Source organism: Ovis canadensis, chromosome 17 (genome assembly GCF_042477335.2).
Source record: "Ovis canadensis isolate MfBH-ARS-UI-01 breed Bighorn chromosome 17, ARS-UI_OviCan_v2, whole genome shotgun sequence".
NCBI classification, from domain to species: Eukaryota; Metazoa; Chordata; class Mammalia; order Artiodactyla; family Bovidae; genus Ovis; species Ovis canadensis.
In genome coordinates this window covers 58,343,837-58,369,040 of record NC_091261.1, presented here as the reverse complement: position 1 = coordinate 58,369,040, position 25,204 = coordinate 58,343,837, and the positions used below count along the sequence as shown (strand labels likewise).

Genomic DNA, 25,204 nt, shown 5'->3' with positions numbered 1-25,204 from the left:
AGACAAGGAGATGAGGGTGGTCTTTAGCTACTTTCTTAAAGGAGGATTTTCAATTTTAAGTGGGAACATCTTTGAAGTATTAGCCAATATGCCTCCTGCTTTGAGTAATTAGACACACCTTCCCTAAGGATACTGAAAAGTAAAACAAGCAGAAAGAACCCTTTTAAAAATCTAGCATTTGCCTAAAGCAGACCTTACAAGCCTAGTAGGATTCTGTCCCCAAGAAAAGGACTGAGTTTCATCTGTCCTTAGACTGTTCTTCTCGCCTTCTCTCTGTAACATCACCGAAACCAGGAGGTGCTTCACAATCAACAGTGTCAGCCTTGGATCACGTTTTACCTCCAGTATTTTTCTTTCTTAGCGGTATTTGAAATCAGTGTGAAAATCAATGATGGATTAAGTCGGATGAAATATGAAAATTGATTTATTCTTTCATTTTTATAAGCATCATGAAGCCTTATTTAAGTTTATTGTACTTTATTACTTTGTTATTACAGCTATCGTACTCCTTCCTGTTTTTATGCATTTTGTTTTCACAGAGACAAAAAACCAGAATCACCCCTGGTTTCAGTATTAGACCTGATTTTTGCTGGCTTTCCCCTCCTTGCTTTAATGAGATGTACTCAACATGTAACATTGTGTAAGTTTAAGGCATACAACCATGATGATTTGATACATGATCCCACATGCCACAACTAAGACCCTGACTTAGCCAAAACTTAAAATTAATTGATTAAAAAAGATGAAACTTTATATAGGATATAAATAGATTATATATATATAGATTATATATATAGAATATATATCTAAATATGCAATATGCAACTGTAAATAAACAATATGCAAACAGGATATTTACATATATATCCTATTTTTCACCTCCATGGAGAAAACTATATATGTGAAAATTCATATATATGAAAGTATGTATATAGGATATATATCTGCCTACGCATGGGTGTGTGCTAAGTTGCTTCAGCCGTGTGACTTTTGTGACCCTATGAATTTTAGCCCATCAGGCTCCTGTTCATGGGATTCTCCAGGCAAGAATACTGGAGTGGGTTGCCATGGCCTCCTTCAGGGGATCTTCCCAACTCAGGGCTCGAACCCACGTCTCTTATGTGTCCTGCATTGGCACGTGGGCTCTTTACTGCTAGTGCCCCCTGGGAAGCCCATATCTGCTTATATATGAAACTATATATTATAGGTTGTATCAGCTATAAAAATTATAAGAAAATATCTCCTACTTTACTCCTCTGTAAAGTATATGAAATTATATTTGTGAAGAAATATGTATAAGATATAGGGGATATAGTATATATACGTGAAAATCGGATTTTCTTTTTTCCTCTTGTAATCATGAGGGCAGGACTTTGTTTTGCTCACTCCTGAATCTACAGCTCCTGAAAACCATGCCTTCTGTGCATCAAAAACTTAGTAATTATTTGCTGAATGATTTATGTTTATAATTAAGCTCTTCATTAGACTAGTTATAAGCCTTTCAGTGCAGTTTTAATTTTGAATACCATATGGTAGCCTCCACAATATTTTCTGAACTTTGGGCCTCTAGAGTCTTAATCTGACTCTGCGGGAAAAAAAAAAAAAAAGATATTTCCATGGAGAGTGGTAGCCTGAAACCATGCTCACCTCTGGTTTTCATCAATATCTGAGCATTACCTGGGCTGGCCTCTGCTATTTCTTATGGCCTGAGTTGTGCCCAGACTGGAGAGGCCTGGGACCTGCGATGGATCTCTGAACACTCCAGCCAGTTCAGTGTTGCTCAGAGACTTGAGGGTCCAAAGAAGGTCTGCATGTGGGATCTGAAACCACACTGATTCTACTCCTTGACTGTGCCCACTGCCTCTAAACTGAGAAATCTGACTCACTAGTTTTACTTGCAAGGGCCCCAAGCTGGGTTTTTGTCTCAGTCACAAACACTCATTATGCTTCTGGCATTTTCTCTCCTCTTCTTGGATCAAAGATCATTCCCTCGGGGAAAAGCCAGCAGAAGCTTCTGTAACTCACCCTAAAATTAAAGTCAAGGCTCTGTGTCAAGTTCTTATAAGGCAGAAACCCTCAGTGTCAGGCCTGGAAAGACAAATAATGGAAAAAAAAACAAAAAACAAACTCTACAACTTTTGGCTAAGTATAATATCAAATGTCAGATTTTGTATGTACACTTTTGCCATCATTTCCCCCTCTATTAATTTTAACTCTATAGAAGCAGAAGGTAAAGATGTATTGATGGGTTGGTACTAATTATCTCCTGCTATCTTCATTGATGAGAATTTCTGATGTGAGTTGGGGTTTGAGTCGCAGCAGTATGTTCACTCACATCCATTTTAGATGTGATGTGCGAGCTGCCAGCTGCATGCCTCATTTTACTACCAATGGAGGTTTGACTCCTCAATCAGCGTGCAAAACACCATCGTTCTTATGTTGGGTTTCAAAAGAAAAGTGCAATGGCTCTGTGCCAACAACATGTCCCCTGTGCAGGACAGTGTTTAAATGTCTGAGCATTGACTCAGAGGATTTAAAAGGGCTTAGGACCTCTAACTCATGCCTTAATGCACCTGTTGTCAATATGTTTTCCTTCATATAACAATGTACTTGTAATCACAAAATTGTAAGTCAAAGTAATAATTTCTATCACAGAAGTGGAGGGAGGTTGAGCCAAGATGGCAGAGAGGGAAGACCCAGGGTCAGTGTCTCCCCACACCTAGGACGCTCACCAGATGCTGGTGGGGGGCCTCTGACAACCAGGTGGGCAGGAGGAGCCCCTAAGTGACCCGCACTATTTACAATAGCCAGGGCATGGAAACAGCCTAGATGTCCACCGACAGATGAGTGAGTGAAGAAGATGGAGTACATGTATACCCTGGAATATTACTCGGTCATAAAAAGGAGTGAAATTGAGTCCGTTGGAGTGATGTGGATGAATCTAGAGCCTGCCATACAGAGTTAAATAAGTCGAAAAGAGTAAAATAAATATCATATATGTATTATTGCATACCTATGGAATCTAGAAAAATGGTACTAATGAACCTATTTGCAGGGCAGCAATAGAGACACAGACAGAGACAATGGACTTGTGGTCATGGTGAGGGGGAAGAAAAAGTGGTGAATTGAGAGAGCAGCACTCACATATACACACTACCATGGGTAAAACAGAGAGCAGGTGGGGAGCTGCTGCAAAGCACAGGGAGCTCAGCTCAGTGCTGTGTGATGACCCGGAGGGGAGGGACGGGAGGATGGAAGGGAGGCTCAAGAGCGGGGATACGGGTATACATATGGCTGATTCACTGTGCTCTCTGGCACAAGCTGACACAATGTTGTAAAGCAATTATAGTCTAACTATAAATAGAAAAATGGAGGGGAATTAGTTACTCTCACCCTTATAGGCATTTTAGAATCCTGGAAGGTACTATGCTTGCAGTTTGGGCTTCTGCCTGACCAGGCAGTGCTCATCAAGAGACCTTTAGCTCATAATGAACATCTGGCTCCAGGTGTAGACAGATGATGTCTCTTGGCATCCAGCAAACGATACATCCAAAATCCAAATTTCATCAAGTATGTGTGTTCACAAAAAGACAATGTAACAGAAAATGCTATGGCAAGGGAATGGAGAGGATCTGATACTTTGTGCCTCACTGGATGTTTATCAATGCTCAGTACAAATATGGGTTTATTCTACCATGGATTCATTCCACAGACATTTATTTATTAAGAAACTGTTACACACCAGACTCTCAGGTAAGTCCAGGAAGACAGAAATAAGTCAGAAAAGTCCCAGACCTAGAATGTCTCCAAACCTAACATGCAAATAACTGAGGATAACCACATTCCTCACAGAGTCACATCTTACCTAAGAGTTAAAGTCTAAAGAAGGGTGCATCCACCTAAAGTGAAAATTACCTTTGAAAATCTTTTAAATTGGGATTTTTTTGGACCATAGATGTATTGCTTGACTTCTAACATCTGACTTTTCTCATTTTGATCTTTAGCATCTTGGAAGTAACAGTGTACAATTCTCTTGCACAATCTAATTGCCTACCCAGTATCTAAGAAAGAACGCTCAGCCCCTGGCTTCTTGTTACCATTTAAGCTGCCAAAGAATCCTAATTAGCTGTCACAGTTCCTTCTTCATGTAGAAAACAGAAAATATGGGAGTAGCAATGGAGCTGGATCCCTTTCTTTCTGACCTTGCCTTTATAGCCAAGGTAGTATCTCTCTATAGCCACTCTCATCATATCTTTACTGTTTTCTGAGTCAAACTAACAGAGCCACTTAAATACAATTCTGAAAGTTGTCCATCAACTCATTATCCATCATCAGTTGGAACTCCTGCATGTTTTCTCTTGGTCCTGGAGAAAATTCCCACCTGCCATCCTTTAAATGACCTTGCTTTTTCATATAAAAGTTTGGAGAAATTCTGCTGCACAAATGAACATATAGGTGGCTCCTCCCTTCAAAGAGGAGAATGCTGAGCTGGGTTACTTGCTGATTTTTCCTACTGTAGGGAAGTTTCTCTTGGATATCTGAATTTTCCATGTCACAATCAAGATAGATGGAGCTCTTCTCCTTTATCCACTTTGTGACTCGGTAGATTAGACCTTTCCTTTCAAAAGTTATTGACAAAGCAGCAGGCATTGTTCTTGGCATTGGAAAATCATCAATGATCAAACCAAGAAGGTCTTGGCCTCATAAAGGTGGACAGCAAATAGATGAACAAGGTTATGGTGATTAAGTTCCAGGAAGAAAAATAAACCAGGGAAGGGGGCTGGAGAGTTGGGGAGTGATGGAGCTGGCTTATTACCCTGTGAACTGGGGTCTTTGGAGCTAAGACCTGAAGGAAGTGAAGGGGTGAGCCGTGTGTGGATCTGGTAGAAGAGACAGATGTTTGAAGGTCTTAGGCGGGAGCATGCCTGCAAGGTCTCTGCAATCTTCAGAAGGCAGTCTGGCTGAAGGGAGAGGCAGGAAATGAGGTCAGGTGGTGAAGATCCTGAGGACGGGGAGATTGGATGGTCTTAGTGGCAATTGTAAGGCATTTTAGCTTTTATTTTGAGAAAATGGAGAAGCCACAGGACAATTTTGAGTGGAGGAGTGATGTGATGTGTCTCACGTTTCTAAAGGAATACTTTCACTGATGAGTTGAGAGTAGTTTTGGGGGTAGTTTTGGAGAGTAGTTTTAGGACAAAATCAAGAGCAGTAACATGCTTGAGGAAGTTGTAGAAAGTTCATTTTACCTTCTAATCTTGACCCCACTTACTAAGTTCTAAATGAAACTTGAAAAGATTTTGTGCAGATACTCCTGAAGTTAAGACTGTAGCTCAGAGGCGAATTCCTACTTATAAAGCAAATATACAAGTGATCGAAGTGGCTCTGATAGATTGCTTTCCCAGCACAGTGCAGAATCAAACTTGTTATAAGAATGTTATATCCATCTTACAACAAACTGAGGAAAGGTAAGTTTACATATCCAGACTCGATCTCATTTATAAAGAGCTAGGATTTAAATCCAGACAATCTGACATGAGAGCCCAAACTCTTAAGCACCATGTGCCCACCATGCAATAATCACACAGGATGTGGCACTGGCTGCACCTTTAGACAGGATATAAGCTGCTCAGTTTGCTGCAGTCTCTGCTACTTCCTATCTCCTTTACACGTTTAAGTTATTGTGTGGATCCTGTTTTCTGGGGTGATGATCCTTGGTCTAAATGTTTTCTGAGATCCTTTGTGTAAATTCTAGGTCAAAGATGATGAAGAGGTTTCATCTCTTAAATCCATGATTGATGGTGTTGAGAAGAGTTCCCAAGAATGTCTGAACATAATAGAAAGATGTGCTGTATTTGACTGGTGATGCTGAGTATTTTGTATGAGGTATGTTTGCTGATGCTGCTCTTGGCTAACCCAGGATGGAAGGCAAGGTTGGTTTGCCCTCTCTGACCCAATCTATCCCATTTTCCCAAAAGGCAGAATCTCTCCTTGTCCTGATTTTGACTACCAAATAGTAAAGTTGATCTAAGCAAGTTCATTCTGACAAAATTTTCAGGAAGGGATAAATATACAGTCTCTGCCAGAAGTATGTTCAGTTTGACAAAGGAGTGTAGGGAGAGTGAATGGTTAGTGCAATAGTATGATGTCTTGTTGGAGGGATTGCAGGCATCCATGTGTGGAGGAGTTATTTTTGGCTGGGAGTGTGGGTTTTCCATGTGCCCTGGTAAATGATCACTCACAGAAGGAAAGCCTGATCAGAGTCCTTGAACAGAGGTGGGCAAATATTTTCTGTAAAGAAATGGATGGTAAGCATTTTTGGCTTTGTGGACTGTGCGATTGCTCTCACAGCTACTTTTTTTTTTTTTAGTTTTTTATTTTTTAAATTTTAAAATCTTTAATTCTTACATGCGTTCCCAAACATGAACCCCCCTCCCACCTCCCTCCCCATAACATCTCTCTGGGTCATCCCCATGCACCAGCCCCAAGCATGCTGCATCCTGCGTCAGACATAGACTGGCGATTCAATTCTTACATGATAGTATACATGTTAGAATGTCATTCTCCCAAATCATCCCACCCTCTCCCTCTCCCTCTGAGTCCAAAAGTCCGTTATACACATCTGTGTCTCTTTCCCTGTCTTGCATACAGGGTCGTCATTGCCATCTTCCTAAATTCCATATATATGTGTTAGTATACTGTATTGGTGTTTTTCTTTCTGGCTTACTTCACTCTGTATAATCGGCTCCAGTTTCATCCATCTCATCAGAACTGATTCAAATGAATTCTTTTTAACGGCTGAGTAATACTCCATTGTGTATATGTACCACAGCTTTCTTATCCATTCATCTGCTGATGGACATCTAGGTTGTTTCCATGTCCTGGCTATTATAAACAGTGCTGCGATGAACATTGGGGTACATATGTCTCTTTCAATTCTGGTTTCCTCGGTGTGTATGCCCAGAAGTGGGATTGCTGGGTCATAAGGTAGTTCTATTTGCAATTTTTTAAGGAATCTCCACACTGTTCTCCATAGTGGCTGTACTAGTTTGCATTCCCACCAACAGTGTAGGAGGGTTCAAGACAGTATGGTACTGGCACAAAGACAGACATATAGATCAATGGAACAAAATAGAAAGCCCAGAGATAAATCCACACACATATGGACACCTTATCTTTGACAAAGGAGGCAAGAATATACAATGGAGTAAAGACAATCTCTTTAACAAGTGGTGCTGGGAAAACTGGTCAACCACTTGTAAAAGAATGAAACTAGATCACTTCCTAACACCGCACACAAAAATAAATTCAAAATGGATTAAAGATCTAAATGTAAGATCAGAAACTATAAAACTCCTAGAGGAGAACATAGGCAAAACACTCTCAGACATAAATCACAGCAGGATCCTCTATGATCCACCTCCCAGAATTCTGGAAATAAAAGCAAAAATAAACAAATGGGATCTAATTAAAATTAAAAGCTTCTGCACAACAAAGGAAAATATAAGCAAAGTGAAAAGACAGCCTTCAGAATGGGAGAAAATAATAGCAAATGAAGCAACTGACAAACAACTAATCTCAAAAATATACAAGCAACTTATGCAGCTCAATTCCAGAAAAATAAACGACCCAATCAAAAAATGGGCCAAAGAACTAAATAGACATTTCTCCAAAGAAGACATACGGATGGCTAACAAACACATGAAAAGATGCTCAACATCACTCATTATTAGAGAAATGCAAATCAAAACCACAATGAGGTACCACTTCACACCAGTCAGAATGGCTGTGATCCAAAAATCTCACAGCTACTTAAGTCTGCCACAGCAGTGCTAAAGCAGCACTGATGAATGGATGGTATGCTCCCAACCTGTTACTATGGCAGCCATAGTTTGCCAACCCATATCCTGAATGATGAGTGATAGAAGCAAAAGCAAAACAGGCCTTGGAAATGGGTATCATGGATCTTGGTTTCTGATGATGTGTTAAAATTCTTTGCATTCATTTTCCAAGAGAACTTGGCAGGCAGAAATCTTGCCCTAGCCCACTCCCAAAAAAATCCATTTAGAAATACAAAAATCCAACCAGATTTAATCCAATCTCATAAAATCCTGAGCATGTGCACTTTTAAACATGTGGTTTCTTTAGAGAATATCTCAGGGTGGCATGAAGTACCTTCAGTTTCCTAGATACCTTTAATCTCTCAGCAAAGGGAAGCCAATATTCAATAATTAATGCTTTAGTATCTTATTTCATTTGGAAATGACCTACCCATTTAAAAAACTCCCCCTCCAAATCCCCCCCAAAACAAACCAAAAAACTGTGTGTTCACAGCAGCCAATTGACAAAAGGCTGAAGCAACCCAAGTTCCCACTGATGGATGAATGGATAAATGGTCTGTCCATACAATGGAATATGACTCAACCTTGAAAAGGAAGGAAATTCTGACCCATACAAAAACATGCATGAACCTTGAGGATGTTACAGTCAGTGAAATAAGCCAGATACAAAGGACAAATACTGTATGAGTCCACTAATATGCGGCACCTAGAGTGGTCAAATTCACAAAGACAGAAAGTAGAATAGAGGCTACCAGGGGCAGAGGGAATTAGTGCTTAATTGGGACTTAGTGTTTAAATGGGTACCAAATTTCAGCTCTGCAAGAAGAAAAGAGTTCTGGAGATGGACGGTGGTGACAGCTGCTCAACAATGTGAATATACTTGACAATACTGCCCTGTATACTTTGGAATCATTAAGATGGTAATCTTATATGTATTTTGTCACAGTTTAAACAAAAAACCTCTGGGTGCCTCAATATTCTTATCTGAAAAACACTATTTCTTGGGGTCATTGTGAGGATCAAAGAAATGCTACCTGCTGTGTAATGAACACCCAGGATACATGAAAACATTGCTATTTCTATTATAATAATAATAGAAATTATAATATTATATTATATATTATATATTTAATTTATATATTAATATATTTAATATAATATATTATATATTATAATATTATTATTATAATACTTCTCATGTTTAACCTGGATCAGGAGTCAGGACCTACTGACGACTCTGAAATGATGCTTTATATATTAGAAACTGGCAAGTGGGTAGAAAGGAAGAGAATCAGGGTCTAAACACTGGGTCCAGGTTTGAGGATGAGAAATACTGTTTTCTCTAAACTGAAACATTTACTCTCAATCAAGCAATAAAAATGTTCTGACACTAGTAAGTCAACTTCAGGGAAGGAACACCGTTATTTGGTGTCCAAATAGGATGCTGCCACATGAAGAGAGACGGCAGTAGATGTGCAGGCAGAGATGATGCTGTGCAGCCTATCGGCCCTCTTTCTGCCTCTGCTGTTTCATTTGCATCCAAGAGTGTCTCTACTGATGGCAGGGGGACAAATATGAGTCCCGACTCTGCATCCAGCAGGTGGCTTCACCCCACTCTGTAGCTACAGATTCTATTCCTATATGTGAGGTTTATTTATTTTTTAATATAAATTTATTTATTTTAATTGGAGGCTAATTACTTTACAATATTGTACTGGTTTTGCCATACATTGACATGAATCTGCCACAGGTGTACATGTGTTCCCCATCCTGATCCCCTCTCCCTCCTCCCTCCGCATCCCATCCCTCTGGGTCATCCCAGTGCAGTGCACCAGCCCCGAGCATCCTGTATCATGCATCGAACCTGGACTGGTGATTCGTTTCACATATGATAATATACATGTTTCAATGCAATTCTCCCAAACCATCCCACCCTCGTGAGGCTCTCCCACAGAGTCCAAAAGACTGTTTCATACATCTGTGTCTCTTTTGCTGTCTCGCATACAGGGTTATCATTACCATCTTTCTAAATAACCACTGATACAATCTAAATGTTCATTGACAGATAAATGGATAAAGGTGTGGGATATTTATACAATGGAATATTACTCAGCCATAAAATGAATGAAATAATGCCATTTGCAGCAACATACATGGACCTAGGGATTATCCTACTAAGTGAAGCAAGCCATGCAGAGAAAGACAAGTATCATATGATATCACTTATAGGTGGAAGCTTCAGAAAACAGAGACAAATGAATTTATACACAAAATAGACCCACAGACATAGAAAATGAACTTATGGTTATCTAAGGGAGAAGGAAGAGGGGAGGAGGGATGAATTCAGAATTTGGGATTAACAGATGCGTGCGCTCAGTCACTCAGCCATGTCCAACTCTTCAGGACCGCATGGACTTTAGCCCGCCAGGCTCCTCTGTCCATGGGATTTTACAGGCAGGAATACTGGAGTGGGTTGCCATTTCCTTCTCCAGGGGATCTTCCTGATCCAGGGACCGAACCCATGTCTCCTATGTCTTCTGCACTGTCAGGTGAATTTTAACCTCTGAGACACCTGGGAAGCCCAATTAACAGATACACGCTACTATATATAAACTAGATAACCAACAAGGACCTACTGTATAGCACAGGGAACTATACTCAATATTTTGTAAAACTCTGCAAGGGAAAAGAATCTCACACACATACACACACACACACACACACACGTATACATATAACTGAATCAGTTTGCTGTACACCTGAAACTAACACAACATAGTAAATCAATTATAGTTCAATAAAGATAAAATTAAAAAACAACAAATGCTAAAAAAGGATATTGAGGAAACAACAGCAATAAATAACTATCCATTGCATGCAAGATGGATTGAAGAAGGGGAATATTTGAGAGGTTATTCTAATCTAACAGCCTTGCTCAATGAAGGAACTCAAGGGATATGTGTTCACCAAATGAAAAGTGTGTCGCCTCTATCAGTGCCTGAAAAGCATCATGCTCCTTCTTGGAGGATGCCATGTCCTACAGCCGAACCGCTTCCCAGGAGCTCTTCCCCTGCAAGTAACACAGGAGAGTCTGAAGAGGAGGCAGCAGGGCTGATTGAATAGGCATAATCCACATGATTTCCCGATTCCTTGGCTGGTATTTAAGAAACCACTTAGGGGACTTTCCTGGTGATCCAGTGGTTAAGAATCCACCTTGCAATGCAGGGGACGTGAGTTTGGTCCCTGGTTGGAGAGATAAAATCACACGTGCCATGGAGCAACTAAACCCACACACAACTAGAGAGAATCTTTATACCAATGAAATATCCTGCATAATGCAACAAAGATCCCACATGCTGCAACTAAGACCCGAAAGAGCCAAGTAAGTAAATAAATAAAACAACAAAAAAAGGAGCCACTTCTCTCTGGGAGAGGACAAAAATGATGAGCCCCAGTAAAAGATCAGCAGACTGAGAAAAAAAAAAGGGACTCAAGAGGATGCTCTCTCCTCGTGGCTCTCTGTGTGGCTGATCAGGTGATGGGAAGTTCAGCAGGGGTCCCCAAAGCAGGCTGCATGGCGGGCAGGGTCCCCACTACCCTCCTTTCCTCCTCTGGAGCAAGGCCACCGCCAAGACAAGCCATAGCCTGCAGCCCACAGCTCAGCACCCCATTGGGGAGGCAATCTCTGCTACTCCTTTCCTCTCTTGGGGTTGTTAAGTGTCTCATTCCAGTCCTGAAATCACCCTCCTTCCCCTGGCAGCGGCGGTCTGCTCCTGTGGCAGGAACACTTCTGCCTGGATCAGCCTTGGGAGAACACGTCAGGCTTGATTAAGCCCAGTTTCCCACCCTTGTGAGTTTCTGCTGGAAAGCAGGGTAGGTCCTGATGCTGTCACAGTATTAGAAGATGCTGAAGCAGGCTCACTGAATCCAGCTGCGATGTGCAGGGGCTGACCTCCCTTCACTGGTAACAGAGGACTTTTCTGCCATCTGGGGAAGATACTTGTCTGTTTAGGAGCAGTTAATGAGCGCTTTAAAAACAACTCAGCAAAAAAAGGAAACCTCCTACACTATTGGTTGGAATGTAAATTGGTGCAGCCACTATGGAGAACAGTATGGCGGTTCCTTAAAAAACTAAACATAGAGCTACCATATGATCCAGCAATCCCACTCTTGGGCATATATCCAGAGAAAAATCTAATCTGAAAAATACATGCACCCAAATGTTCACAGCAACATTACTTACAATAGCCTAGACGTGGAAGCAACTCAGTGTCCACCAACAGATGAATGGATAAAGATGTGGAATATATACACTGAAGTGAAGTGTTAGTTGCTCAGTCCTGTCTGACTCTGTGACCCCATGGACTGTAGCCCACCATGTTCCTCTATCCATGGAATTCTCCAGGCAAGAATACTGGAGTGGGTTTCCATTTCCCTCTCCAGGGGATCTTTCCAACCCAGGGACTGAACCTGGGTCTTCTGCATTGCAGACAGATTGTTTACCTTCTGAGCTACCGGGAAGTCCATATATACACTGGAATATATTAAAAAAAGAATAAAATAATGCCATCCATAGCAACATGGATGGACCAAGAGATTACCAAACTAAGTAAAGAAAGAGAAAGGCAAATATCACATGACATCACTTATATGTGAAATCTAACTTTTGAACTTATTTGCAAAATAGAAACAGACTCACAGATAGAGAAAATAAATTTATGATTACCAAAGGGAACATGTGGGGTAGGGGAGGGACGAGTTAGGAGTTTGGGATTAGAGATACACACTACTATATATATAACAGATAAACAATGAAATCCTACTGTATAGCACAGAGAACTATATTTAATATCTTGTAATAACCTATAATGGAATAAATGAAAAAGAATCTCTCTATATATATCTATAAAATATGTATCTCTCTATATTCTATTACCATATATCTGAATACCTTTGCTGTGCAACAGAAATGAACTCAACATTGTACATCAACTGCTGTTCAGTCATTAACTCATGTTCAACAAGTCGTGTCCGACTCTCTGAGACCCCATGGACTACAGCATACAGGCTTCCCTATTCTTCACTATCTTCCTGGAGTTTGCTCAAACTCATGTCCATTGAGTTGGTGATGCTATCCAACAATCTCATCCTCTGTTGTCCCCTTCTCCTCCTGCCTTCAGTCTTTCCCAGCATTAGGGCCTCTTCCAATGAGTCAGCTCTTTGTGCATGAGGGGGTGTCAAACTACTGGAGCTTCAGCTTCAGCCTCAGTTCTTCCAATGAATATTCAGGCTTGAATTCCTTTAGGATTGACTAGTTGGATCTCCTTGCTGTCCAAGGGACTCTCAAGGGTCTTCTCTAGCACCACAATTCAAAAGCATCAATTCTTCAGTGTTCAGCCTTATTTATGGTCCAACTTTTATGTCCGTGTTTCAAGTAAAAAAAAAAAAAAACAAAAAAACTCAGCAAGCATTTCAGGAGTGACTCTTGAGCCCAAATCAGTCTTCTTTGCTATGTGTAAAAGTGTAGTTTGGCTTTGCAGTACAGCCACTTCCCACAGGGCAACTGTGGGGCTCTTAAAGTTCCCTGACCTCCATGGCTCTGCCAGTCCTAAGTGGCTGCATGCAGTATGTGCTGTTTCTGTCTCTTGGAGGCCCCCACCGTATTCTGTGGTGAGAGCACAGAGTTCCTGGGGCTGGGGAGGGCCTGCCCCTCTCCCCCAAACCCCTCCTTTTTTAGTTCGTGTCCTTTGGAGTGATGTAGGCAAAGAGTCAGACACGATTGAGCGACCGAACTGAACTGAACTGAGGCTTTGGACAGTCGGTGTTTTAGGCTGTCTAAGCTTCAAGGATAAGGAGGTGACCTAAACAGGTCCCATGAGAGCATATCCCAGGTCTTACACTGGACTGGCCCAGCAGACGTAGATTCTTTCCTGTTGGATTTGAACCGGTTCTGAGGCATCCATTTTGCTCCCACAAGGGCAGCCTCTGTCAGAATGAAACTCACCCACAAGAAAGTGTGGCTATATGTGAGGGGGTGGGAAAGAGAGAGAGAATGTTCGTGTGGTTCTGAACAAATCCCTCAGAAATTAGTCCTGACTGAACTCTCCAATGACGTCAGCCACACTTTTTTCCTATTTAAACTGAAGTCAGTGTGGGTGGAATTTCCTGTTATTTCCAACTCCTAAGAATCACAATAGATATTCTCATCAATATCTGAAATGCATCCGTGAGGGACCTGCTGCCTTCTTAAAAACCCAGCAGCCTTGGGAGACAAAAGGTAACATGCCTTCATGTAATTTATGATTCAGACCAAATGAGTTTTCCAGTGGATCTCCTGAGAGATGGTTTGGTATGGAGGGAGGAGAATGCAAGAGGTTATTGGGTCTCTGGCTAGAGAAAGAAGAGAAAGCAAATGAAAATAAAAAGATGTTGAGGGTGGGGATAGATGGGCTTTAAAGACAGACCTACTGCTTAGAGATTTCCCAGGAGCCTCTGAGCAGGTGTTGAGATGCTTCTCCAAGGATTTCTTGGCTTTCTTTCTCAAGGGCTTCCGAATGGCACCAAAACATTATCTACAAAACATTATCTCTCTCAACACCTGTGATTCGTAGAGCAGCACGGTGACAGCTGTGCAGGCTGTGGGGTTTGATTTTCAAGTTATTCACCAGGTGGTGAGGCCTGTGGATGGACGTGAAACTGAACACAGGAAGGTTTTCCACTTTCCTTGAGTCTCTGCATTTCTGACAATGATTTCATGGACTCCCGAGATGACCCAAGTCATTCTGTACTCTTTAGGGCACAAATATAAACACAGACTTCTTTGGTGACTGGTATTGTAAGATAAACAGAATTGCTTTACACAGAAAAGGATTCCATTGGTTTCTGTTTAGGCAGTAGTGTGGTGGGATTCGAGGTCTTGAGCAGTATCGTAAGTTCTTGATTTTTCTGCACAGTGGTTCTGACTTCCTCTATTGTTTCTAATTCCCTAGCAGGTTCCTTTCTCAAGATGGAATCTGGACATCCTTGGTGGTACAGTGGATTAGAATCTGCCTGCCAATGCAGGGGACATGGGTTTGATCCCAGGTCCAGGAAGATTCCACATGCTGTGGAGCAACAAAGCCTGTGCACCACAGCTTCTAAGCCCACAAGCTGCAACTGCTGAACCCATGTGCTGCAACTGTTGAAGCCTGTGTGCCTAGAGCCCGTGCTCCACAGTAAGAAAAGCCACTGCAATGAGAAGGCTATGCTCTGCAGTGAAGAGTAGCTTCCACTTGCAGCAACTAGAGAAAGCCTGCACATAGCAACAGAGACCCAGGGCAACCAAAAATTAAAAAAAAAAAAAGATGGAACTTAATAACTCTGGCATATCCTCTCAAGGATAAGCAGTAAGAACGAAAGGAGAGAAAATGTTCTTTTACAGGAGTTTCAGCCAAAGCTAAACCCACTGATTGGGATTGAATACCGTGTCTCCCCCTGAGCCAATGAAAGTCTCTGGAGGGATGCAGTGCTGTGATTGGGCACTGTGGGTCACATGGCCACTGGAAGCTGGGTTGGACACCATACCATTTAAATTGCATAGATTTAAAATAAATGAGGCATGGTTATGAAATACACAGCATGGGAATACAGTCAATAACTCTGTAATATCTTTATGTGATGACACAGTGACTACACTTAGTGTGGTGATCATTTTGAAATATATAGAAATCTCGAATTACTCAGCTGCATAACACAAACTAACATGGTGTTGCAGGTCAACTATACTTCAAAAACAAACAAACAGACATAAAAGAGATCAGATTTGTGGTTATCAGAGGTGTGGGGTGAGGTGAGAGGGAATTGGATGAAGGCAACCAAAGATAGACTCCTAGCTATAAGATAAATAGGTGCTAGAGATGTAATGTACAACATGATAAATAGAAGTAACACTGCTGTATGTTACATATGAAAGTTGTTATGAGAGAAAATCCTAAGAGTGAGCATCACAAGAAAAAAAAATTTTTTTTTCTATTTCTTTCTTTATGTATCCCCCTGGAGTGAGAAGCAACTCGCTCCAATATTGCCTGAAGAATCCCATGGACAGGGGAACCTGGCGGGCTCAGAGCAGCTGAGCACACAATTACATATCCATGTGAAGTGATGGACATTCACTAAACTTATCATGGTCATCATTTCGTAACGTATGTAGGTTAAATCATTATGCTGGACACCTTAAACCTATACAGTACTGTATATCAATGATATCCCAATCAAACTGGAAGAAAAAATTTAAATAAATTTTAAAAAGTAAAAAATTCAAGACTCTCATACAGTGAAGTTAAGTCACAAAGAGGAAAGCAAATACCATAGATCACGTATAAGTGGAATCTAGAAAAATGGTACAGATGAACTTGCAAAGCAGAGATAGAAACACAGATGTAGAAAACAGATGTAGAGAGCACACGTATGGATACCGAAAGGGTGGGTAGGATAAACTGGGAGACTGAGATTGGCATATACACACTACTGTGTATAAAAGAGATAACTAATGAGAACCTATTATATCGCATAGGGAACTCTATACTCAGTGCTCTGTGGTGACCTAAATGGGATGGAAATCTGAAAAAGAGCAGATGTAGGTATACATATAACAGATTCACTTTGCTGTACAGCAGAAACTAACACAACATTGTAAAGCAACTATACTCCAATAAAAATTTAAAAAAAATAAAATAAAGAATTAGGGGGGGAAAAAAGGAAAAAAAACTTGCATGAATTCAGTGGAGAGATTTTTAGAGAATATCCGCTTATTGTTATCAGAAAAAAAGCAAATGGAAGCTGCAGGACAAACCTCCCTGTCCTCTGTAGGAATCAGTAGGACTTTCTAAAAGCGGCGCAAGCAGGAAGAAACTCACAGTGAATGATTTACCTAATTCATAATAAATAACCAACAAAGACTGTCTGGAATATAAAATGCCACCCCCAACATTGCAAACTGAAAGCTGATGCAAGTTTTAGCAACAGACCTCCCCAGGGGTATTTATGGTTTCCGTGACCTTCCTCTTCTGTAGGTTCATCTTCATAGTTTCCTTAGTGTTTTCCTGGAGCCATGATGGAGAGGATCCTTAGTAAATAATAAGCTAGATCGAATGGCATATGATTTTCACAAAATTTTACAACACTTACTCAGAGGGCTTCCCTGGTGGCTCAGTGGTAAAGAATCCACCTGCCAATGCAGGAGACACAGGTTTGATCCCTGGCTCGGGAAGATCCCACGTGCTGCAGAACAACAAAGCCCCTGCCCCACACATCCTGAGCCTGTGCTCTAGAGCCTGGGAATGGCAGATACTGAGCATACGTGCTGCAGCCACTGAAGCCTGCAGGCCCTAGTGCCCACACTCCGCAACAAGAGACGTCATCACAATGAGAGGCCTATGCACCACAACTCAAGAGTAGCTCCTGCTTGCTGCAACTGGAGAAAGCCAGGGCACACCAACAGAGACCTAGCATGGCCAAGAATAAAATAAATAACATCATACATATATACATATATATATATATATATATATATATATATATATATATATATATATATATATAACTTGCTCAGGAAAGACTTAAGCAAGAAGATAAAGTCTGGCAACCATCGAGGGGAAGAGAGTTAGGAGCAGAAGGGTGTCTGACCTGTTAGAGGAAAAGCGAAGTCCACAGGGTGCTGGGAACAGAGGTGGCGAGAGGCAGCATGACCAGAGTGAGGTCGGAGTTGAGGCAGGCATAGCCGGCTGGGCTGTACTTCCCCTGTCCTGGTAAACCCTTTAGCTTTACCTTTGAGGTGGGAGGAGGCCAGTGGATGGTTCTGAGCTAAGGAATGACATCACTAGGTTTCCATATGAATCAGCCCAGCTGCCGCAGGCGGCCACTGGGACACCAACAAGAAGGTCACTGCTTTGATCTGGGAGAGTTATGCTGGCTTGGGCTGGGGTGGTGGCTGTGAGGACTGCTTGGCTCCTGGGTGTGTTTAGAAAGCACTGCCAGTGGGGTTTGCTAAAGGACTGGATGTGGGGAGAGAGAGAACAAGGAATATGGGATGTGCTAAGACGCTGGCTTAAAGAATGTGCCAAGATTCTGGTCTGAGCCACTGGGGAGATGAATGTGCCATGTACTGAGGTGAAGGGAATTCTGGGTGGGATGTGTTGTATACTGTCACACGGCTTGGTCATCTTCTCACAGCACTGTCTTCTCTCAGAGATACTAAGGACAGGGCCGTGCCTCTAACCTGTGGCCCCAACACCTGAAACTGGACCCAGCACTCAGCGACGACTCAATCTGCGTTTGTCCACTGCTTTCTTGTGAGTGGAAACGCTCCCTGGGGTTCACGTGGGGTCAGAGAGGCCCTTCAGTCCCTGAGCAGAACAGGCAGGAAGGCTGGTGGGCTCTGATGAGTCCTGGGACCACAAGAATGGGAGGCCCCCGCCCTCCCCACTGCATCCCTTCCGGGATGGGGGCGTTTGCTGGGAGGCTGGCTCAGAGGAGGTGCCAGGAAGCTCTGTCTGCACAGTGGGTGGTGACAGCGTGACAAACCCCTCTCCCCTGCAGACTGGCATCACAGTACAAGCTGCTTGGCAGAGCAAACTAGGCGCCCCCTCCCTCCCCAGGCATCGCATCCCCCAAAAGGCCTTTGTTTTAGATCACTTTTGCATTCAATTTAAAAGGTGAAAGAAGCAGCCAGAGAGGAGGGGGTCTTCAGCATTTAAACCAGGGGTGGGGAGAGCTGATCTCCCCGTCCCTAACTCATGGAGAATCCTACTGGTTAGCTAGGGGAGTGGAGCCACTTGTGAATCCTCACCGATCCTCCAAAAACGCTTTGTGCTATGAAATCATCCTAGAGCGTGGCCGCATACACATCAACCTAGTTTCTGATGCTGCCCTCTCTCCCCTTCCTAGCCGGTGCGGTCAGCGGGGGTCAGTAAGCTCTATTTGGATGGTGGTCCCTCATCCCTCGGCCATCCTCCATAGGCGTGTGGAAGAGGTCACAGCATTTGGAAACACAGACGGTCAGGACCATCACCAGCCAGGACTAACATTCCCCACAAACCCCCGACCACCTCCTGAAGCACCATGTCCTTCTCATCCTGATCTAATCTCGGGCAGGGAATGGAAGCAGCAGGATAATCAGAGTGGGATAGGGGATGGGGGATCTCGGGGGACCCTGTGGTCCCAGCCGGCTGAGGAGCAGTGACGCTGACCCGACAGTGGATTTCTGCAGGGAGCCGGGGCGTCAACTTGCCTTAATGACGTCTTCATCAGACGATCGACACTCCACAGACTTGAGGTCTGTCACCGCGCCATCCTCCTCCACAGAGACCACCTTCACGGGCACGGCCACCGTCTTCCCAGTGAGGATGGCTGTGTTCAGGATTTCCGCCTCCTGGAAGAGCAAACGTATTCCACCATTACATCCTGACACTCATGCAGACTGCCTTCCCTCAGGCTCCTTGTGAAGAACCTGCCCCCACTCAGGCTCAGGAAGCCTGGCATTCTGCACCAGCCGAGGGGTCCTGGTGGCCCAGGTAATGTTCCTCCATCACCCAGACTTTCGAGGAGATGAACATGATGGAGAGGGGGTATGGGATGCGGGGGGGGGGGTTCATCATGAATATTGTATTTGCCCAACTTCACCATGCACCAAGAACTGTCCTAGCACGTGTAAGTAAGGACATATGAAGTCTCACAGAATCATTTCACGTGCACCCAGATTTGCTCTACTCTGTGGGTGGCACAGAGAGGTTCTGTTACTTGACACAGCTAAGAAATGGCAAAGGTGGGATGAGAACCCAGGATGTTCAACCCCTGAGTCCACGTGTTCATGTTCCAATTGGTCTAAACTCACACAAAAGGATTCTGATGCAAGCAGTCAACTGCTGGCCAGGGAACAGGATACCTAATGCGCGGGATATAAGGAGACTGAGAGGCTGTCACTCTGTATGCTGTGGCTCTTGCTTCCTTTCACTTCCTGTCACTCCTCCAAGGTTATCCCAGCCTCTGTATGTGTCTGGAATGCTATGACAACCCCAGTGACACCCGCAGAGCCCCATCGATGTGACACACGCACGCACAACACTCACACACACACACACTCACCCCAACATGCATTCTCCCTGCTAAACACTTCCTCCACAGCTCAGCTCAACATGTGTCCTTTGGGACCTCCCTGTTTGCCTCTGTTATTTGCTTTCAGAGCCAAGAACATGACAGTCCCTGAGAGCCCAGGAAAGAAAGGCATGGGCTGTACTTTGGGGCATCTGACACCACTGCAGTTTTGCTATTCCTTATAGCAAAACTTAGAGTTGTTTAATCCTTTCATCCTTCTTTGACACGGTAAGCTCTGTGGGGCTGCCTCTGCTTCCTGCTCAGTAGAACCTCACCCAGAGCCTGTGGAAAGCATGGAGAAGAACCCAGCAAGGAAGGAACTGGAATCCACACTAGCATCTTCATCTCCTTGTTCTGTATGTTAGCCTTCTGTGCGTAAGTCCCTTCCTTTTAATTTTTTATTTTTTACTGACATATAGATGCTTTGCAATGTTGTGTTATTTGTGGTACATGGCAAGGTGATTCATATATGTATATATATATATTTTCAGATTCTTTTCCATTATTGGTTATTCCAAGGTACTGAATATAGTTCCCTGTGCTATACAATGGGTCCTTGTCGTTTATCTCTTTTATATACAGTAGAGTGGAAAAGGAAATGGCAACCCACTCCAGTATTCTTGCCTGGAGAATCCCATTGACAGAAGAGGCTGGAGGGCTACAGTCCACGGGGTTGCAGAGTCGGACACGACTGAGCGACTCATACATGCACACACACATATAGTGGTGTGTACCTGTCAGTCCTAAACTCCTAGTTTATCCTTCCCCTGCCTTCCTTTTTGGTAACCACAGTTTGTTTTCTATGCCTGTGAGTCTATTTCTCTTTTTGTAGGTAAGTTCATTTGAATCGTTTTTTTTAGATTCCACATGTAAGTGATATCATGTGACATTTGTCTGTCTGAGTTCTCTCTTCTTGGCAATGGGTACCTTTTCTCTGTGTTGGGAAGCTCCCCTGGAGAAGGAAAGAGCAATCCACTCCAGTATTCTTGCCTGGGAAATCCCATGGACAGAGGAGCCTGGTGGGTTACAGTCCATGGGGTACAAAGGATTGGATACGACTCAGCAACTGAGCACGCACGCGCCTTTTCCTGGACACCAAGCAAGCATCCTCACTCTGCACTTCTGTCTCCAGCAAGCCCAAGCCTTCTAGGGTTACTGTCATACTCTTGCTGTTTGTGCGCAGTTCCATGGGATCCTGTGAGCCTGTTTCTCAGGTGGAGAACACTGAGCCCCAAGCAATAAGAATCTCATTCCTCTCATTTGCCTCCTCTAACCACATGAAGATCAAAATTCCCATATAAGCCTCAGTCTTTGTGCAACAAGACATTCGAGTTCTAGCCCTCGATATTCTTGGTTCAATCCCCATTCATCACATGTCAGTTGTGTTCCTAAGAGATCTTTTGTGAGTGTGCATGCTGAGTTTCTTCTATTCATCTGAACTTGACCAGCTGAGCCTTTTACGTCTTTTAGAGACAGGCTTGCAGAGATTCTTGTTAATTTGGTTTTCATGTGAAATCAAAAACGCCCATTTAGCTGTATGCCAGAAGAAGGCGTAGAAGTTTATCAGCTTAAAATTATATAACCATTTCCCTTATGTTAACTTTCTATTTCTTATGTAAGATTTTACTTTTCCTTTATAGGACTCAGTTCGTTTTATAATTAGTTCATTTGGCTTAGCCTTTGGATATGATAATATATATATATATATATATATATATATATACACACACATACATGGATATATATGTGTGTGTATATATATACATATATATATACATATATATGTATATATATATATATAGTTTCTTTAATTCTAAAAGACAAGACTACAGTTTGTAATGTTCCTGAATTTCAAAGACTATGCCTCAAACTGTCTGAATACGCATAGGCCTTCAAATGCTCCATTGCTTATGCACCTTTTTTCCCTTCCCTGTGGGTTTCCAGCAGATTTTTATTTTATTTTGGGTACAAACATAGTAAAAGAATGAAGGAACCCAATCAGCATGGTGTTGCTACTTCCCGCCGCCTCTGGGGAGGAAAAAGGCCAGGCATATTTTTCCACTCTAAAGGGTAGAGATCAAAAGGAACTGTTCACACTTCGAGAAGAAGTGGAAAAATGCAATTTAACTCTTGGGCCCAAACTGGCTCATCTCTAAGGGAAAAAGCAGACTAGAGAAACAGCATTAGAACATCAGCTTCAGGGAAAACAATTTTGCACACCAGTGGTAGAAACGTAAAGAGCATCTCTGCCCCAACAATAAAACTCAAAAGGCCTGTAAATGCATTTGCAGTCAGGTCAGCATTGTGAGAAATGACCCTGGGATAACCACTGAGCAGCTGTGAGCCCACAGGTCTGGGATGTTTTCTTATCCTCTAAACAGAATGCATCTGGAGAAGGAAATGGCAACCCACTCCAGTGTTCTTGCCTGGAGAATCCCAGGGACGGGGGAGCCTGGTGGGCTGCCGTCTGTGGGGTCGCACAGAGTCGGACACGACTGAAGTGACTTAGCAGTAGCAAACAGAATGCATCGGTCCGTCTGCAAGATCTCAGTGGGGATTGGGGACCAAGCTTTCAAGCCTGGCATTTTCCTGCCTCCTTCTGTGTGATTCTTTGATATCAAGAAACTTCTCTTCACTCTGCTTAATATTCAGCAACAATCTAAATGGGAAAAGGAATTGAAGAAGACTAGACACACACATATGTGTCACTGAATCACTTTGCTGCACACCTGAAACCAACACAGCATCGTTAACCAGCTGTGTGAGTGTGCTCAGCTGCTCAGTCACGGCCGATTCTTTGTGACCCCATGGACTGTAGCCCACCAAACTCCTCTGTCCATGGAGTTTTCCAGGCAAGAATACTGTAGTGGGTTTCCATTTCCTATTCCAGGTTATCTTCCTGACCCAGGGATCGAACCTGTGTCTCCTGCATCAGTAGGCAGATTCTTTACTGCTGAGCTACCTGGGAAGCCAACTTCAATATAAAATAGAAATTAAAAAAAGAAACCTAGATCTAATCCATGCAATAATTCATGGACTTCATGGTTATACAAAGCAATATATTTCCTAGTGCTTCAAAAAACAAAAAACGTTCTTGCTGTGTTTTTTGGAATTAGTTACGTTTGGTTCTTTTGCTTGTATTAGTAAGGTTCTGAGGGATAAAAGTGAAAGAGGAGAGTGAAGAAGTTGGCTTAAAGCTCAACATTCAGAAAACGAAGATCATGGCATCTGGTCCCATCACTTCATGGCAAATAGATGGGGAAACCGTGTCAGACTTTATTTTTGGGGGCTCCAAAATCACTGCAGATGGTGACTGCAGCCATGAAATTAAAAGACGCTTACTCCTTGGAAGAAAAGTTTTGACCAACCTAGATACCATATTGAAAAGCAGAGATGTTATTTTGCCAACAAAGGCCCATCTAATGAAGGCTATGGTTTTTCCAGTGGTCATGTATGGATGTGAGAGTTGGACTGGGAAGAAGGCTGAGCACCGAAGAATTAATGCTTTTGAACTGTGGTGTTGGAGAAGACTCTTGAGAGTCCCTTGGACTGCAAGGAGATCCAACCAGTCTATTCTGAAGGAGATCAACCCTGGGATTTCTTTGGAAGGAATGATGCTAAAGCTGAAACTCCAGTACTTTGGCCACCTCATGCGAAGAGTTGACTCATTGGAAAAGACTCTGATGCTGGGAGGGATTGGGGGCAGGAGGAGAAGGGGACGACAAAGGATGAGATGGCTGGATGGCATCACTGACTCAATGGACATGAGTCTGAGTAAACTCTGGGAGTTGGTGATGGACAGGGAGGCCTGGCGTGCTGCGATTCATGGGGTCGCAAAGAGTCGGACACGACTGAGCGACTGAACTGAACTGAACTGAACTGAACTGAACTGAAGGACTTCCCTGGTGGTCCAGTAGTTGAGGACCTGCTTTCCAGTGCAGGGGACAAGGGTTCGATCTCTGGTCCAGGAAGATCCCATATGCTGTGGGGGCAATGAAGCCTGTGTGCCACAACTTCTGGGCCCCTGCTCGAGAGCCCATGCTCCGCAGCAAGCGAAGCCTGAGTCCCACAGCAAAGACCCAGCATAGACAAGAAAGAAGGAAGGAAACATAAAGAAAGTTCTGAGTAGTGCAAAAAATTAAGAAAAGATGAAAAAAGAAGAGAGCCTTCTCTTGTGCATCGCTGACTTTCTCCAGGAGGTGACTGTTGTGTGGACAAGAAGATGGTGGTGAATGTGCCTGCAGAGGCCTGGCGTGGGTTGAGATGTGATCCCATAAAACCCTTGAAGGCTCAGTTGCCTTATTGCTGTGAGTTCCCCTTATCACAGCCCTTGAGCCTCGGAAACAAAGGCAGGCATGTCTTGAGAAAGCCCTGTCTCCGTTCTTACTGGTAGCTCCATGCTTGTCTTCTGCCATTTGGACACCATGTTCTTGCCAGTGAGTCCTTTCTGGGAATTGGACCACATGGCTGCAGAACTTGAGGGCCAGCAGAGGCTAGGAGAGGGCAAGAAGGGGGAAGAGACGCTGACTGTGGCAGCAGGAAAAGGGACGACCTCGTGAGTAAGGGTACAGATCCTTTCTTGAAATGTAACTCATTATCCTCTATTGTCAGGCAACAATGACTGTCCTCGTTTTACTTGAGAAACGATGACCCACATCTTAGTTTGGAAAGGCCCCAGAAACAGATGCTGGAAAGAGGATTCAAGAGCCATTTGTTTCAGAGACTCAGGAAACTTCAAGAAGGGAGTAGGGAAGTGATACAAGGAAAAACAGGCAGCCAACAAGGATGCATGTCCTGCCGGAGACCAGAGTTGGGGGCTAGAGCCTAATTGTGCGGGGCTTGAGCCCTATGATGAAACATATTGGGTATGTTACATAGTTTAATGTGTTGAAATGTTTTATCATATATTTTCCTGCGGGAGAAGCTATCTAAAAGACACAGCTGAGGGGCTCCCCTGGTGGTCCAGGGATTAAGATTCCATGCTCCCCATGGAAAGGGGCCCAGGTTCAATTGCTGGTCAGGGAACTAGATCCCATATACCCCAAACTAAGAACCCTAGTGGCGCAGCCAAATAAACTAAAAAAAAACACACACACCAAAATAAACAGCTAAAAATACTTACAGGGAAGGGAGAGGGAGCTGGAGTTTTATCCATCAGCTCCTGCAAGCTGACCATTCCCTGGCTCGTCCAGCCTGCTGTGTGTGCAGACAGACAATCTCAGCAAAAGATCCTGGCA

At 43.2% G+C, this 25,204-nt stretch overlaps 1 protein-coding gene across 1 annotated transcript in view; it reads right to left on the bottom strand.

Moving 5' to 3' along the window:
- TMEM132D (transmembrane protein 132D) overlaps positions 1–25,204 on the bottom strand; it is an 898,865-nt gene that overhangs the window by 116,263 nt on the left and 757,398 nt on the right. Inside the window, exon 5 of the mRNA XM_069557007.1 lies at positions 19,105–19,245. Coding sequence (XP_069413108.1) covers positions 19,105–19,245 — 141 coding nt within the window. The remainder of the gene's footprint in view (positions 1–19,104; positions 19,246–25,204) is intronic.